We start from the raw sequence: 17,876 nt of genomic DNA on the forward strand, positions 1-17,876 counted from the left end.
GGTCGAGGATGCGGTAGGCCTTTGAGCCCTCCGCGTAGCCGATGAAGACTCCCGCAGTGCTCCTGTCGTCGAGCTTGCCGATGTGGCCGAGCTCCTTGGCGAACGCAAGACATCCAAAGACCCGCAAATGGGAGACCGCCGGCTTCCGCCCATGCCAGGCCTCATACGGTGTCCAGCCGTCGAGTGCCTTAGTAGGCGAGCGGTTGAGGATGTAGATGGCCGTCAGCACCGCCTCTCCCCAGAAAACAGCCGGCATCCCTCTTTGCTTGAGGAGAGCCCGAGCCATCCCCACAACCGTCTGGTTGTGCCGCTCGACGACTCCGTTTTTCTGCGGGCTATATGGCGCGGGGTAGTGGCGCTGGATGCCCTCATCGGCGCAGTACGATGCGAATTCAGTTGCCGTGAATTCGCCGCTGTTATCAGTGTGCAACACGCGCAATTTGCGGCCGCTCTCCGCCTCCACACCAACCTGCGCGCGCCTGATGGAGTCCGCCGCTTCTCCCTTGCTGCCGAGAATCATCGCCCACATGTAGCGAGAGAGATCGTCGACGAGCAGCAGGAAGTAGCGTCGACCTCCTGGTGTGGCTGGCGTCACCGGGCCGCACAAGTCTCCGTGCACGAGCTCCAGCTTCTCCTTGGACCAAAAACTCGCCTGTTGAGGAAAGGGGAGTCGTCTCTGCTTCGTCAGTACGCAGATGTCGCAGAACTGCTCCACATGGTTGAGGCATGGCAGGCCTCGTACCATCTCCTTGGCACTTAGACGCTTCGGGGCCTCAAAATGAAGGTGCCCAAAGCGCTCATGCCATTGCCACGCCTCGTCATCCCAACGGACAGCAAGACACACTGGTTGTGCCACCTGCACATCAAGGACATAAAGTTGATTTCCACCTCTGGGTACTTTGGCGAGAAGGCGACCCTGGCGATCCCAGATGCGTAGGACCCCATGCTCAATCAGCACGCGTGAGCCATTCTCATCCAGCTGTCCCAAGCTGATGATGGAGCTCCTCAGCGCGGGGATGTAGTAGACACCGTTGAGCAGCCGGTGCTCTCCCATCTTGGTGGTGAAGATGACGGAGCCAACGCCCTTAATTTCCACAGTGGAGGCATCCCCAAACTTGACGGAGCCTCGCGCATCGAAGTCGAGCTCGGCGAAGAATTCCCTTCGATCGGTCATGTGGTGGGTGGCGCCGGTGTCGAGGCACCATCCCGTAGTCTTGTCCTTCCCGGAGCCATCGTCGAGAAGAGCGTGCGCTTTTGGCTCGTCGAGGTGGATGAGAGCTTTTGCGACTGCTGTCGCTGAGGATAGCTCAATGCTTGCACGCGTCATGAACAAAGCCGTCTCTTCCTCCTTCGCATGTGCGACGTGAGCCTGGCCTTGTCGTGGTTGCCAACACTCATTGGCCCAATGGCCAAACCGGCCACAATTGTGGCAACTGTTGTCTTGTGCCGGCTTGGGCTTGCCAGCGGCGTCGTCCTTGGCGCCTCCGCGGGTGTCACCTTTGGCACGTGTAACGCCCCGAGAATCTTGCTACAGTAATCCCCCCCTAATGATGCCTTGTCGTCATGCTTTCCTAAGCCAAAATGCCACTTGCCAAAAAATGGGACCATTTCAATTCAAATTGCAAGTCAATTATTTGCATCTTCAAATGAGCCAGAAAAATAGTTCACAATGTGGCAAATATTCTCTAAGTATTTTTCATGATGAAACCTACCTCCGTTGGATTCCAAAAATGCTTCTGGAAATTATTTGAGTGGTCCAGCAACAATTAAATTGGCCTTTTCAATTTCTAAAAGTGTGTAAACATTTCCAAATGCTCAAAACAATTTTTTGCAACTTCACAATATTTCAAAGTATTTATTGTGGCATGTGGCACATTTTACAAGAGTCATTTGGTGCTCGGAATAATTGACAAGCAGTATCTTTTTGATTTCCAGAAAAGAAAAAGGAAAAGGCAAACTAGCTACTGTGCTAATGGGCTCTACCTACTACAGTAAACGGCCCAGCCCACTACCAGGGCCTTTTCCTTCAACCTCTGTACAGAGGGAATAGAGGCCATGGCGTGGACTCTGCACGCCCGTCCACGCTGCGGATGTCGCCATGTCGACCATCCCGCGGTCGTGTAGTTGGATAAGAGCATCCTCGCGAGTCCACTGCCAAACCCTAGAACACTTGCCCCCTCTCCTTTCCTCCCTTGCTCGCCTCTCTCTCGATCTGGATCAGAGCCGAGCGCCGCGGTCGCCGTAGCTCTTGAATCACCGCGGCCACCCTCCTCCCCGAGCCGCGCCAAGGCTTCTAGGAGGACCGGCGCCCTCGTCCTCGTCCTTCCCGAGCACCAGGACGAGCCGGACTGCCCCGCAGCTCGCTGGCATCGTTGTCCTTCCTCGCACGCGCTCCTCTGCTTCGCCGCCTCCCCGAGTCGCTCCTGAGCCCCTGTGAGCTCGCTGTCCCCTACTTTCCTCCCTTCTTTCCATCCCGTAGCAGCCACCACTGTCGTGCCCGCCCGCTCTTGTCCGCGGTCGCCTCCGCCCGCGCCCGCTGTGCTCCCCGCCGTCGCTAGTTACTGTGCCCCGTACGCGACCCAAACACACCTGCGCGCCCTGCTCCCCTCAACCACGCCAGTCGCTGCCCTGCAGCCCGACCGCCCGCTGCCCTTGGCCCCCCTCCCGCTGCCGCTGCTGTCTACTTCAGTAGCTGCCTGCTAGCACTGCTGCTTTTGGTCATTTGCTGCCGCCGCCACCTCTCCCATGCCGCAGCACACCGCTCCCTAGCTGCGCGCCCGCCGTGGCCTCGAAGCTACGTGCCACCGAGCCCGCCGCTAGCCGCCCTGCCTGCGCCGCCCGCTTGGCCGCGCCTGGCCGAGCCGGGGCCGCGCCGGCGGCCGCTTCCCGTGCCGGCATCCACCTGCTGGCGCCCCCACCACTGCTCGCCCTCGGCCGAGCTGGGTTCCTCCGCCCGCGCGTGTGCGTGCGTGGTTCCCCTCTGGCCGCCTGGTCGTTGCCTGCTCGGGCCGGCCCCGCTTAATTCGGGGGTGCTAACTCCCCATTAGTTTAATCCCTCCCACTAATTAGAGCAATTAACTTTTTGTCTACATTAGTTAGACTACTAACTCAATGACAGATGGGACACGCTGTTAATTAAACAAAGTTACCTAACCTACTAGAGTCAGAGACAATGATATGTGGGTCCCACTAGACTTCCTTGACTAGTTAAACTGACCAGTCAACTGCTGGCTAGGTGTTGACTGGCCCCGCTGTCAACCACTAGCACAACTCTGGGTGCACTGCACGGATGCACCCAGTGATTAACTGGAATATTTTTAAATTAATATTAAATCCAGAAATTTCAGAAAATGCTTTATACTTCGATAAATCATAGAAAATAATCCGTAACTCGGATGAAAATGTTTTCTACATGAAAGTTGCTCAGAACAACGAGACGAATCCGAATATGCGGTTCGTTCGTTCGTCCGCCACACATCCCTAGCATAGCAAACATCGAACGTTTCCCCTTTGGTTCATCTGTCCGAAAATGCCAAACTTCGGAAAAGCCTTCCCGGATGTTATCCCCTTCGCCGGTAATGTGTAGCACCGCGTTAGAACACGTCTAGCTCTGCCTGTTGTCCTGTTATGCACTTGCTTGCTATGTATTTATTGTTTCTCCCCCTCTTCTCTTCAGTAGACCTCGTGACGGCTGCCGATGCCGCCGTGATCGACTACGTCACCGACGACCCTCCTTCTCGTCTGAGCAACCAGGCAAGCCCCCCTTTTGATCATCCCGATATCGCCCATTCCATTCTCTCATGCTTGCATTAGATTTTGCTACTATTATTGTTTGCTCCTATTCTGCTGCATAGCATGTTTATTGTAACCTGCTATTGTTACCTACCTGCTTATCCTAAACTGCTTAGTATAGGTTGGTTAGAGACCCATCAGTGACCCCCCACTTGACTCGACTGCCCCATTGGATTATCAGAAGACCCGGTCAACGGGATCGAAGACCAGGCCCCGACACCTCACGTCACATCACGCCCCTTCGTTGCTCGACTCTGCAGAGTTACCATCGAGTGCCGAGGGTGGAACCTCATACATCACTCCTGATGAGATCTCTGTAGAGTAGCTATTCGGTCGTGGTCATCGAGGGTGATTTCCTCCTTAACCACTTCCGATACGACTCTGTCGTGCAACCCCTCAAGTGTGAACCTCGAGGGTGGTTCCTCTTACGTTCACCTTGATGTTTACATCGAGTGGGAATTCGACAAGGGTGATTCCTCAGGTTTTCCCCCTTGGTGTTAGACACACGGTTACTATGGTTACTATGACTTTGCACTGGACCCTGTTACTAAAGACAGGTTGGCCCTGAGGGGTACCCGCGCAAGCTTAATTGCGAGTGATGTGGAGTCGGGCAGACCTGGAAGGTGCCCGCGAGATAATTACGAGGCGTGGCCGGGCATTCCTAGCCCTTGCCGCAAGTCCTCGAGACGGGGCAACGGGGTCACATATTTCGTGAGTCTCTGCTTGTTACCGCGCGTTCCTAATCCACTACGATTTGGATATTTGATCCGAGGGGCCTCTGGCCTGATAGCACTAACCATCACGTGGGCATTGTATGGGCGTTCTGCGTCGTATGCATCAGCCGAAGCTTAATAGACGTCAGCGACTGAGCGGCGCGCGCTGGGGTGGACTGGTAAGCTCCTTCCTTTTTAAGGAGGTAGCTAGGTCTGCTCACCGGCCGCGTACGCAACATGCGGGAGTTCCCGGGGAGATGGCCCATGACCCCTGGGGGCATAGGTTTAGTCCGGCGTGCTGACCTCCCTATTAAGCCTAGGTCGGTTTGCGGCGTATCGTTTGGTCGAGGCCGGGCATGACCCAGGAAAGTGTGTCCGGCCGGAGTTAATCGAGCGTGGTGGATAAGTTGGTGCACCCATGCAGGGAAGAAAACATCTATCGATAGCCTGTCCTACGGTAACGGACACTTGGAGTTGTATCCCGATCGATACAACTAGAACTGGATACCTGAGATGAGAAATGGACTGTGATGAGAAATGGATATGAGAAAAGGAGATGAGAACTGGATAGTATGGCTCTGGGATTGCTTTCTCGCAGGGAGTCGAGAAAGGATCTCCAGCCGAGGTTGACAACACTACTACTACTTTACTTTATGCTACTCTACTCCCTCATGTTGCTGCAAGATGGTGATTTCCAGAAGATGCTAGTCTTCGATAGGACTAGGCCTTCTCTCTATTCTGGCATTTCTGCAGCCCAGTCCACATATACAGCCTTCCTTTGATAATGTTGCATATGTAGTGTAGATCCTTGCTTGCGAGTACTTTGGATGAGTACTCACGGTTGCTTTGTTCCCCCTTTTCCCCATTTCTTCTTCTTTCCAGTTGATGCAACCAGATGTCGGAGCCCAGGAGCCAGATGCCACCGCCGATGCCTGCTACTACGTGGAGACCGCCGACGACCAGGAGTAGTTAGGAGGCTCCCAGGCAGGAGGCCTTGCCTTTTCGATCGATGTTGCTTTTGTGCTAGCCTTCTTAAGGCAAACTTGTCTAACTCATATTTGTACTCAGATATTGTTGCTTCCGCTGACTCTTGTGTATTCGAGCTTTTGTATTCGAGCCCTCGAGGCCCCTGGCTTGTATTATTTTAATTTGTGTCTAGAGTTGTGTTGTGATATCTTCCCGTGAGTCCTTGATCTTGATCGTACATATTTATGTGTATGATTAGTGTACGATTGAATCGAGGGCGTCACAGCACGTCCTTGTGCCCTGCCCAGGGGGCCTCTTCGCGTCTTACGCTGATTGCCACGCTTGCGGCCGCCCGTCGTGGAAGAAGGCTCCCCCTTCTTCCTGTCACCAAGGCTGGCATCCCACGGCTCACGAGCTAGGAGCAGCTTCCCGCCGGTGGTGATGGGCCCCGAGGAAGGTTGTGGCTCATCGGTGTCGACGACCTTAAGGCGACCTATCGCCTCCTCGATTGTCATCATGGAGAGGTCCAGCAAAGACTCGATCGACCGAGCCATCTGCTTGTACTTCTCGGGGATGCACCGAAAAAGCTTCTCGACAACTCTCTCCTCGGTGTAGGTGGTATCACCAAACTTCACCAACTTCTGCAGCAGAGTGTTGAGACAGAGAGCAAAGTCATCAACGTCCTCACCTGGCTTGAAAGCCAGGCTCTCCCAATCCTTACGAAGTGCCTGCAGAGTGGACTTGCGAGCACGGTCGCTGCCGATGCGTGCTACGGCGATGGCGTCCCAAGCTTCCTTGGCAGTCCGCTTGCTGGAAAGCGAGAACTGCATCTTGGGCGGGACTGCGGCGATGAGGGCGTCCAGCGCCCGTCGGTCTTCTTGGTGGGCGACGTTGTTGTCCTGGACTGCCTCCCACATCCGCCGCACCTGGAGCCTAACCTTCATGATCCCGGCCCACTCGACGTAGTTGGTTTTAGTGAGGGTAGGCCACCCAGCACTGGGACCAACATCCCTGACCACAGTCCGGACCTCGTAGAGGCCGCGGTCCTGGTCGTTCCAGCCGCCGTCGTGGTGCGCAACTCCACCTGGAGCGCGGGCATGCTCGGCTGCCCACTGCGACGTCCGCTCTTGCGCCACTTTGGCCCGGTCTGCGTCAGCGCCGTCGTCCGCAGGCGCGGAGCTGTTGGAGCTGCCGGAACCGCCGCGGAGTACCTTGGCATCCGCCGTAGCCTCATGTGATGCGTCTGCTGCTGCTGCTGCTTCTACCTCCGCCCTGGCTGCTTCTACCTCCGCTCCTGGCTGCTGCCAGCTCCGCTGCAGCCAGTCTCGACACCCTTGCTGCCGCAGCAGCTGCTGCTACAACTGCTCGCTCACGCTCCTCTGCCACGGCGTGCTCGGCCTCCTGCCGACGCCGTATGCTCGAGGTAGCCGTGTGCTGAGAGCGACCTGCAGACATGGCTCGCTGAGGGGGCTGTTGCGTGAAGAGGAGGCTGTTGAAGACGAACTACAGCTCGACAGTCCAGAGGGAGGAAGGTAACCAGAGGCAGACGGAGCAGCTGCTGCTACCGACTTAGGCTGCTCACAGGAAATGCTCAGGGTACAGGATAACGAGGCTCTGATACCACTTCTTAGACCTTTGAACCTAGGCATTGATAGTTGTGGATGACACTAGGAGAGTTGGGACAATTTTCGTTGTTTATTTCTCACACAATGCCATAGCCAACCTGAGGGGTTGGGGTTACATACTTATAGGCTGCTAGCCAGCCAAGCATATGCTGAGATGCTGCTAAGATGCTAGTCCAAGATGCTAGTCTAAGATGCCAGTCTAAGATGCTATCCTAACTGATAGTCCTTGATGGTCAGGAACTCTATCCTAACTGCCACAAGGACCATGTGCTGCAGCCCCACAACGACCCTAGTACACAGACTTATCCATCACAATTTATTGCAACAAATTACAAGAGCACAACAAACTAAATGAACAGCCTCATATGGGGGGATGCAACATCTTTTCTGCTACTGGTTTTTCAGGCCTTTTTTTCCTGCCTACCTTGTGTTTTTGTAAGCAACTATACTTTACTACTAGCTTGTTTTGTAAGCAACTACAATAGCTTATTTGACCAGTTTACTAACACAAATATACTTTTTTTTGTTTTTTTTTGTTTTGCAGAGACAAGGTGCAAGACAATAGACAAGATACAATTCAAGAGTCAACAACCATTTTATGTAGCATCCAAGGTCTACAGGTGTGAAGGGGATGCAAGAATAGGGGCATGATACAAGTCAGGTTCTGAAACAATTCGTTAGAGGGGGAAATTTCTGCAAGTAGTAGATCAAGGATAGGTACAGACAGGGAAATCCACAAGTTCTAGAACTAAGTTCATGGAGAAAACAAATTGGAACAACCTGTTATCTTTTGCTGTTCACACAGGAGAAATTTGCCAAGCTTTGGCAATTTTTTTGCCTACAATCTCCAGATTTTTTGCCTGACTAGCAAGAAAGAGTTGCAGACACAATTGCGTTTTCCAGGATTTTTTGCTTTGATTTTCGCCTTCTTTTACTCTGTTTTTTCGCTGCTGTGGTACAGGTGCTGATCAGGTGGAGCGTGGGGTTTTGTGATGGTGTGTTGGGAGAGGTGGTGGGGAATCACGTGAGGCAGAGGGGGCGTTGGCTGTCGGGACGCGGCAACGACAGGGGAAGGAGAACCTGCCTTTTTTGAAGCACATGGGCGGGGACCGAGAGAAGGACTTTCCTTAACTGCCGGCCGCGATATGCGCACGCATAGCGCGCAGCGCCCAAAAAAAGCTGAAGAGGATCGTGTTTACTAGATCCGGTTTCCCTCCACGGATCGTGTTTACTAGTAGGTCCGGTTTCCCTCCGCCCTCCCCACCAGCGGTGGGTCGTGGCTTGTTGATTCCGATTCGAATTGGCATCCGGCTCGTCCGCCCTTCCGTCTTGCATTGTTTACATATATAGATTAAGAACGGGAAGGGCAGATCGAGCTAAAAAAAGAGAGCAGAAGTTAATCTTCGTTCGTCGATTTCTCGACTCAGGTACCGACCGTGGTTTGAGAATCACGGGGATGCTGGCGCTGAAGCGGCTCATGAACAGCCAACAGCGGGAGAGGCGGCGCCGTCGCAGACTCCAAGCTCGTGGTAAGCCTCCTCCGATGCCCCATAAAGAAAAACCCAATTTACGAGTTACTACTTCGCTGCCGCTAAGGATATTTTTTTTAATCCAATTTAGATCGGCCCTTCACTCTTATTAGGTTTGTTATTATTGTTAAGCCCTGTATTGCGCTTATATTTGTATTTGATGCATGTGTAGGCGTGATTTGGATTGACTGTGTGCATACTAACTACAGTATGTAGAGATCAACTCAATCAATATGCTTGTATGATCTTGATTTGACCCCCGCAAAAAAAAGATCTTGATTTGACGTTATGAATCAATAAAAGCGTCTTTTATCAATGAAACATTGACCTGGTTCACCACCTAACGGTAGTACCCATGGTCGACTCAGAAGACCTCTATTCCCAACATCCTTTTGTTCCTGGCTTCCAGTTTCTAATTCATCTTCGAGTATTTCAGTCACCACCTTGTAAATCGAAGGAGGCGCCATCAGCATCACCATCCCAGATAACAAAACACAGCCCGTCATCGCCTGACTTCATGAATCTGCATCATAATTTTTAGTGCTTATTCTAGTTTCGCCGCTCCTGCAATCAAATCTTCATAGGTTCCCGTCCAATTTTTAATGAAGGAGCACATGTTACAAATGGTTTCTGCATGTGATATAAGCAAAACAAAAATTAAAAGTAAATGGTAAACCATTGTCTACCTTATGCATTCAAAACAGCCGTAGCCCGGATGACCAGGGGTCAATTACATGAGTGAGTTTGGTGGAAACAGAAAGCTTCCACCTAGCTTAGAAATACAGGGGAAGGAGAGAGTTACAGATTACTCGAGAAGAATCAGCTATGAAGCCTATGAGCCCACGAGAAAAGTCACATTTTGTCCAGCTGACTGCCGCGCCCTGTGGCTCCATAGCTTGAGTAACTCAGCGACGTTATAGCATAGTGCCCCTGGCGACCATCTTTTGTTGTCGAAAATGCGGTCATTTCCAGCTTGCCATGATGACACAGCACAGGCAGCAAAAAGCACAGACCACAGATGCCCATATTTGTTCCCTTGAGTGATATGATCAACAAACTCTGAAATATTGGCAGCACTAATTGCAATGTCCGCAACTCCAAGCCTATCCCAGAGTTCATAACCAAGCTGACAACGTAAAATGATGTGACTGATTGTCTCAGTGGTAGGGCAGATTTCACAATCCGCAACCGGAGATATAGCATTCCATTTTTTGTGAACCATATTGTCTCTTGTGTTCAAGCGTCCTTACCAAAAAAGGCTTTCGCCCCGCTTTATACATAAAGCAAACCACCGAGCACAAGGTCCAACAAAGTACCGACAAGCGAACACACACACACCGCCACCGTTCACAAAGTCTTACAAACACCAACAGCCACACGTGAACACACCATACACATAGGGTTCTGCTGTGGGCTTCAAGCGTCCTTTGAAAGCAAGCCACAGGAAAAACCTGTGTTTTAAAGAGACTATATAGCGTTTCAAACATAGCTGGCGTACTGCCATTAGATTCCTCTGAAGGCCATCAGGTTGTAAAAATAGAGTGCTTAAATCTGAACGGTGAATTGAGGACAGGTGTCTGTCCTGGCCGTCAGAATTTACTCTAAGCAGAGCAATAATTGTTCTAGCTCTCTAGAGACCAGCAGCGACAAGTTCGGGTGTAGGTTGAGTGCCCAAGCTCCTTGCTTGAACTGAGAGGAGATCTTGCAGGAGGGGTCCTGAGCAAAAGAATAGAGTGTTGGAAAACTAGATGCAGCCTACCCATTGTTGACCGTTTATTATGCCAGAAAGAGATGAGCGAACCATTACCTAACATGGAGATGCGGGATTTTATGGTTTTCCAAATGACCGTGTCACTGCTTGAACTGGTGCTTGGAATCCTTTGCCAGCAATACGTTGCGCAAACCATTGATAGCAGGGAATGGTATTAACCTGTAGTATTCTTGCAGCAAACTTACAGTTCAAAGCTATATTGTGAGCCCTGAGATCCCTAATGCCAAGCCCACCACGCTCTATGGGTGTGATAACTTTATCCCACGCAACTAGACAGTGCTCCCCATGAACAGAATTTTTCCCTTCCCAGAGGAAAGCTCTCAGCAAATGCTCCAGCTTATCCAGAGACTCTTTGGGCCACAAGAAGCATGCCATATAGTAGTTGGGAATGGCCGATAACACTGCATTGATCAGAATCAGGCGCCCTCCCCAAGAGGGAAGTGTAGCAAGCCATCTAGATAGCCTTTTGTGACTCGGATAACAGGCATTAAAAGCCCATGGGCGATCTTGTAGCAAACAACTGTAGCATTTTTTATTTTCTTTTATTCTTTTCTTTGAGGTCCATCACTGTATCTAGTGTTCTGGACAGTGTAACCCCCTTCTCTTCTTAATGCAAAGCAGAGCTCCTGCTAGTTCGTCAAAAGAAAGGTAGACCTAGGTAGGTGCAAGGAAAGTCTGACAAAGAGCAGCCCAAAAATTCCGCAACCAATGCCGCAGTCCCTTCCGCCACACTGATTAGAACAAGGGTACTCTTATGAAAGGTTATCTGCAATCCAGTGAAATCAGAAAAAATGATGAAGATCTCCTTAATCACTCTGGCTTGGTCCATACTTCCTCTGAAAAGCAACAGTGTATCATCGGCGTATTGCAATGCCGGGAAGAAAGAGTCCACATTCAGCGGGTGTGACAGATGGCCCCCTCCTGGTAGGGTAAGCCTTGCAGCAAAGTCTCTGAAGAACATCTGCTACAAGAATGAAGAGATATGGGGATAAAGGATCAGCATGCCGTAGATCCCTGTTAGACTAAAAAGGCTCTCCCACCTCACTGTTGATAACTACTCGAGAAGAGCTAGTGGAGAGCAAGGCGTCAATCCATCTGATCGATTTTGTGTCAAAACCTCTGGCCTTCAGAATCGCAAACAACCCAGACCAGCTAACACTGTCAAAAGCCTGCCTGAAGTCAAGTTTTAGAGCCATCATAGGGGTAGTTTCCTTTTATGTGCACACTGTACCAATTCTGCTGCAAGAGCAAAATTTTCCACAATGGACCGTCTGGGCAAGAAATCAGACTGCAACCTTGTGCTTATAGAAGTCTGTGAAATCAGACTGCGGGGGGGGGGGGGGGGGGGGGTGAACTAAGTCTCTAATTATATGCTGCAACCGGCCAATACCTTGGTAACAAGCTTGGGAACAAAATGCACAAGAGATATTGGCCTGAAATCTGAGACCTCCAAAGGGGTGTCTTTCTTGGGCAGTAAGGTAATTAGGGCAGTGATAATACCTTTGAGATCAACCTTGTGCTTATAGAAGTCTGTGAAAAAGTTGATAATATCATGTTTTATCAAATGCGCAAACTTCTTGTAGAATTTATTAGTGAAGCCATCAGGCCCTGGGCTCCTGTTATTTGGAGAGTTTTGGATGGCAGAAACAATTTCTTCCCATGAGAAAACATCAATTAAACCAGCCGAGCCGACTTCCTCATATAACATGTTAAGCAATTATTATTTGTGTGTGGCTAGCTCTCATCTAGATGAGAATTAACTAAGCCTCGTGTAATTTCTACACCATTTGGTATTAGATTCCTGCGATTTTTTTCTTTCTTGTTTAATTAATCAGATAGTATAGATGTTAGATAGGACTTTACTATTTCTCATACAAATCCATTATTTATACATTGTATTTGCATGACCAGTTTCAAGATTTGAGCATCCATACAGATAATGAAAAGAAGTAATGAAGGAACTCTGAACAGCTTACATATCCTTTCCGCCGTGAAGAGCATCAAAGAACCGAAGAACATGTCGAGCATGTGACATCAATAAATTGTGCTCCACGGTCTGTTTGAAAACCATCCATCAAAGCACAACTGAAACACACAACACCCACATCACCACACAAGAAGGCGAACTTCTCCAACACCACAACGGAACAGATGCAGGAAGCCAACACCAGTAAAGAAACGAACGAAAGTATACAACATCCACACAATGAGACAAACACAGAGCACATTGGCGCCCCACATCAGCGCAAACCTCTGCCCACGCTACAACATAGACGCCACAGTACATAAGGCCCCAAGCCCAATCTAATGCAGGCGAGAACGCAACAACATAACTGTCCGCACACGCTGCAGTGCAGCCCCGCAGCCAAGAAAACCCGCCACCCTATTTGCTGCAGCAAAACACAACCCTAACCCGAGCAGAAACATAATGATGGCCATCGATAGAACCCACTAGAAAATCCAATGCCATCAGGAGAGCGCCCTGAACCACCACCAGGTGACCTCTGCCATCCGATCCATAAAGATTACGCCGGCCCGCCACACGAATCCAAAGCGAACGGAGCAAGTATGCTGACAAACCTTTCCAGGCACAGGTACAGGAGCAGAGGAGCCGACCATGTCCAGCATCCCACTGAACCCATAGGCGGCACTAGCTTCACTCCCTTGCCAAACCGCCCTCCCTCTCTTCCTAGGAAAACAACAGAGCGTGGAAGCTATGTGAAGACAAAGAAATTCCGTACGAGTGACACGTGAAATGCGGGGCTGGAGCCAAATGGCACCGGCGCTTAATCCTGCTGACCATCGGGGTCCAGCCGAGGGCAATGCCCGGAGCGCTCATAGGCCCCTATTCCTAGGTAGCATAGAGTTTTTAAGGATTGAAGACACCTATCTATCATGTATTTTTTGTGTTACATTACCTATTATTATTTGTCCAATAGCTAGCAAAAAATGTAACCTCAAATGTGCCCGCCTTAGATTGTCTATGCATAATCACCTTAGAGTAACCATATCTGATGGATGTGTTGCAGATGGATCGATTACTTCTACATCCAAAAGAGACGACTGGCTTCTCTGTCGAGAAGATGGTAAATCTCTTCTTTGTGGTAAGCGATTGAGAGATTCAGTGTCAAACCTCCCACAGGTATGTTACAGTATAACATATTGGTTGCAGGGGACTTATATTGCAAGTAAAATATCACTTTGTTCTAACTACACAAATTGATGTCGACCTAAGTTTGGTAGCTATAAAGCCACTTGCAATGCATAGTGTCATGTAGCCGTATCATAGTGCATGATACTACTTTAGTGCATGATACTACTTTAGTTTGTACAATCACATTACATAGTATCGTACACTGGTGTTACATTGTCATTTCATTTATTTATTGTGGAATCCGTCGCATTAACCATTTGCCCTTATGACCCAAATGATGATCGATCTTTCATGCTTCTGCAGGACATCTGGTGCCACATACATTCTCTGATGCCAATGCAAGATTCTGCTCGTTCTGCTTGTGTATCACATGCATTTCTAGATTCATGGAGACACCATCCGAACCTCATCTTAAATAAGAAAACGCTGCGCTTGGAACGAAATGCATGTGGAAAGGGTGATATGGCGAGGGCTTTCACTAGCAAAGTTGACCAGATTCTGAAAAACCACTCACACACTGCCACGAAGATACTCAAGCTTGACATGTTTGATTGTCACGATTTCTACATTTCTTGTCTCAATAATTGGCTTGAGATTGCTATTACACCAGGGATTGAAAAACTGGTCCTCTTTCTGCCTTCAGGATACCAAGAAGTGTACACCTTCCCATGCTCACGTTTATTTGGTCAGAATGGAAGCTCACTTCGGTATCTTCATCTCAATTACTGCACCTTCCGTCCTACAGTTGGATTTGGTTTCTTGAGAAGCTTAACAAAGCTGTATTTGCGTAATGTGAGGATTACAGGGGGAGAGTTAGGGTGCCTTCTTTCTAATTCTTTGGCTTTGCAGCGGTTGGAACTCAGGTATTGCAGTGAAATAATCTGCCTGAAGATACCATGCGTGCTGGAGCGACTAAGCTGCCTCACTGTTTCTGCATGCAATGCGCTGCAAATTGTTGAGAGCAATGCTCCGAACCTCTCCACCTTCAACTTTGATGGCGACATAGTACAGCGCTCTCTCAGACAACCATTGCAAGTTAAGGACCTATATATGATATGTCCAAATGAGTCAAACCTTCTCTGCTACGCTATTACCAAGCTTCCATATGTTGTGTCAAACATTGAAGATCTTAGATTGTCTTCAATTAGTGGTGAGGTATAATCTAAATCTCAGTATTATTAAATACTACTTGCCACCTTTGTGATACTTCTGTCAGTACTCATGCATGCATGCCCTATGTCATCAATTAATATGAGAAGACATCTTTATGCAGAGGGTTAATACACCGATGCCAGCTGCGAAATTCCTCCACCTCAAGTTCTTGGAAATTTATCTTGATGGAGATCTTTCCCCAGGATATGATTATTTGTCTTTGGTTTCTTTTCTCGATGCTTCTCCTGCTTTGGAGACCTTCATCTTCCGTGTAAGTCAACTTTTTAGCCAAGCTATATTGTACCTGTGACAAACCATATAAGATAGTGACCGACATTTGTTTTGACGCTGTGCAGGTGGATCAGGATGAAATGCTGTTTGATTCGATTTCGGGGGGTGCCTTACAAATGAGGAAGATGCCTGAACACAAGCACGACAGCCTCAAGAATGTGAAGATTCTTGGCTTCTGCTCTGCAAAGAGCATGGTTGAGCTAACATGCCATATTCTAGAGAATGCTACATCACTGGAATGTATCACCTTGGACACCATATATGATGCAGAAGACGAAGACTTTGTCGGTAGATGTTCTGAAACTTCTGCACGGAGATCCGGTAAATGCTCCCCCCAGACAAGTGAGATGATGTTGGAATCTAATAAAGCTCTTATCTCCATTGAGGGATACATCGTGAGGAAAGTTCCCTCTACTGTTAAATTAAATGTTCGGGGGGCCTGTAGCCGGTGCCATACTCCAGAGCTGATCTTGAGTTGAAGGTTTATTAAATACACTACCGGATCCACATAATACAAGACATTTTGGTTTCTTTTTAAGTCATTGTTTTAAATTTGACCAAATCTACAGTAATAAAATATTTCACAAGGGGTCTAATGATGCTAATCCGTTGTTGTAGGTATTTATATTTTTTCTATTAAATTAAAAAAAAATACAGACCCAGTTCATAACAAATGTTATCGATTTATGGATAGATACGAATGCACAAAGTGTTTTAACTCTTACACAACAAAACCGAATTGTAACTTATTTCTGCTATTGAATTATGAGATCTTTGAAACTAGATCTCATATATATGTTTGAGCAGTTATTTCGGGCTAAAAGTTCCAAAAACTGTAATATGTGAGTTACCAGGCTATTTAGAAAATAGTCATCAGAATCAACATAGGCCTTGCTCTGTGCAGTTCCTTTTACTACCTTTTTCGGCTAGTGACATACTATGAGTACCGGAATATTTGCAAATGGTCATTGGTCTCAGTTGGTTTCACGTGGATTTTCCGAGGACTCATTTTGAAGTTCAGCTATTAGCGGTCCCTGACAGGTAAATTACCTGGCTATTTACAAACGGACTTGCTAAGATCGGTGTATGGTCAAACACACGGTCTGTAGTGGTTGGATTCTGGACCTAAGATTCCTGTCAAAAAAAATAAAAATCAACACAGTACAATTAAAGTCGCTCACATATGAGTACACACTCACCCCTATGATGCTCACATACACACCATAGACGTCTCGCAGTCGACGGAAACGTCTCCTCCCACTGAACAAACAACGTCGGGACCTGAAATAAATCTAGGAATAATGCAAGCACCAGTGTCAAGTCTAAGACTTGAACCCTGATTGGTTAGGGATACCATTGTTCTCTTAACCATCCAACCACAGATTGGTTCACTATTCATGTCAAATTTAGTTGTTAGGTGTTATGTATGCAGCTTTTTCTGTATGTTGTGTGCTTGCACGAACTCTGAAGTTGGGAGTGTGTTGTATTTGGGCATTTTATCTTTACCGCCTTTGAGCTTACTTGCGGGCTTTTCTGTTTTTTATGAGTATTTTTATTGTCATTGTTTTTTTTCTGTTCACGGTGAAAATTTGACAAACAGATCGGTGTATGGTCGTTTTCTTTTTTCTTTTGCAAAAAGGCCTAAAGCCCTATATTAAGTATCACAGGTCCTCCTCTAGGGTTCTTCTGTCCTCCGACAACGTGTCGTCGTGAGTTGGTTTCATCCGGCTGACCGTTGTTCAGCCTTCGGATCCCCTCTCTCCTACTCGCCCCTCTACTTCTCGGGCTGATCTAGGGGACAATCTGATTGTCTTCCCGACCTTGGTCGTGAGCGGACGTAGCTGGGGTTAGGGCGTTCTTCTGTTTGTTCATGAAGATTGAGAGATGGCTAGTCAGACAGCGGGAGGTGGCTCTCAGGAGCTAGGGAAGGATGATCCGAGCTTCCACTCAAGCTCCTGGCGCTACAGGAAGATGAACTTGATGATATCATCTGGGAAGAGGAGATCGATGCCGCCAAAATTAGGCCGAATTTGTTGGCTTTGGGACACTTGTTAACAGGGAAGACCGTCAGCCAGAGTGCTCTAATAGCTGACAGGAGAGCTGCTTGGAACCCTGCCTAGGCTGTGGTGTGGAGGAGGATGAATGTGAACTTGTTTTCAATCCAATTCAACTGTCTAGGGGACCAGAACAAGGCAATGCACCACAGTCCATGAGATTTTCGTGGGTATGCAATTATCATAGTTAGTACTCCCTCCGTTCCAAAATATAGTGCTTCCTCTATTCTCGTGCTTCAACTTTGATCATAAATTTAATCAACGAGACCGACTGCGGCAGGAGTAAAAGTTATATCAATGAATTCGTATTCAAAAGAAGTTTTCAATTATATAATTTTTTCTCCCGCCTCAGTCAGTCTTGTTGGTTAAATACTTAAATTTATGGTCAATGTTAGACCTCGGGAAGTGCGGGCACACTATATTTTAGAATGAAGGGAGTATGGTGGGTTTTCCATCCTAGAGAAGGTACCACTTGATAAACTTTAAAACATGGTCTCAAGTTCACAAGCTACCGGATGGAGTTCTGAAGAACAAATCTTTCTTGCAGAACCTGGCAAGCCGTATAGGAGAAGTGCAAGAGTTACAAGTCACTCTGCCTAATGGGTTTATAGCAGAGTTAATTCAGGTGAGAGTTAAGCTGGATGTGCATAAGAAATTAACCTCGGTAGTGAGATTTACAAAGGCTGGGAGACAGAAAAGTATAAGGTGAAATTTGAAAAACTTCCAACCTTTTGCCATGCCTGCGGTATAATTGGACACTCGCGTGAAGAGTGCGGATCAGGTGAGCACGATGTAACCAAATTTGGATGGGGTCCATTTTTATTAGCTC

The 17,876-nt window shown here is 48.5% G+C and overlaps 1 protein-coding gene and 1 pseudogene across 5 annotated transcripts; one reads left to right on the forward strand and one right to left on the reverse strand.

Moving 5' to 3' along the window:
- The first annotated feature begins 1,847 nt into the window (after nt 1-1,847).
- LOC147970530 (uncharacterized) lies at nt 1,848-15,792 on the forward strand. 5 transcript variants are annotated; one of them, XM_087525656.1, is made up of 9 exons: nt 1,848-2,433; nt 3,677-3,753; nt 7,641-7,813; nt 8,058-8,334; nt 8,524-8,625; nt 13,426-13,538; nt 13,854-14,705; nt 14,824-14,973; nt 15,059-15,791. In XM_087525656.1, exons 5-9 carry the CDS (start codon nt 8,553-8,555, stop codon nt 15,470-15,472), a joined length of 1,602 nt encoding a protein of 533 aa, XP_087381782.1. In that variant the 5' UTR covers nt 1,848-2,433; nt 3,677-3,753; nt 7,641-7,813; nt 8,058-8,334; nt 8,524-8,552; the 3' UTR covers nt 15,473-15,791. The 5 variants fall into 5 exon arrangements, with proteins under 5 accessions (XP_087381782.1, XP_087381784.1, XP_087381783.1 ...); XM_087525658.1 differs by having other exon boundaries at nt 7,641-8,365; nt 15,059-15,792; XM_087525657.1 differs by having other exon boundaries at nt 7,641-8,330; nt 15,059-15,792.
- Nucleotides 5,488-7,582, reverse strand: LOC147970531 (uncharacterized; annotated as a pseudogene).
- Nucleotides 15,793-17,876: the final 2,084 nt, after the last annotated feature.

The sequence above is a fragment of the Triticum urartu genome, chromosome 5A (genome assembly GCF_056163025.1).
Source record: "Triticum urartu cultivar PI428250 chromosome 5A, HENAU_Tu73, whole genome shotgun sequence".
In the NCBI taxonomy this organism is placed as follows: domain Eukaryota; kingdom Viridiplantae; phylum Streptophyta; class Magnoliopsida; order Poales; family Poaceae; genus Triticum; species Triticum urartu.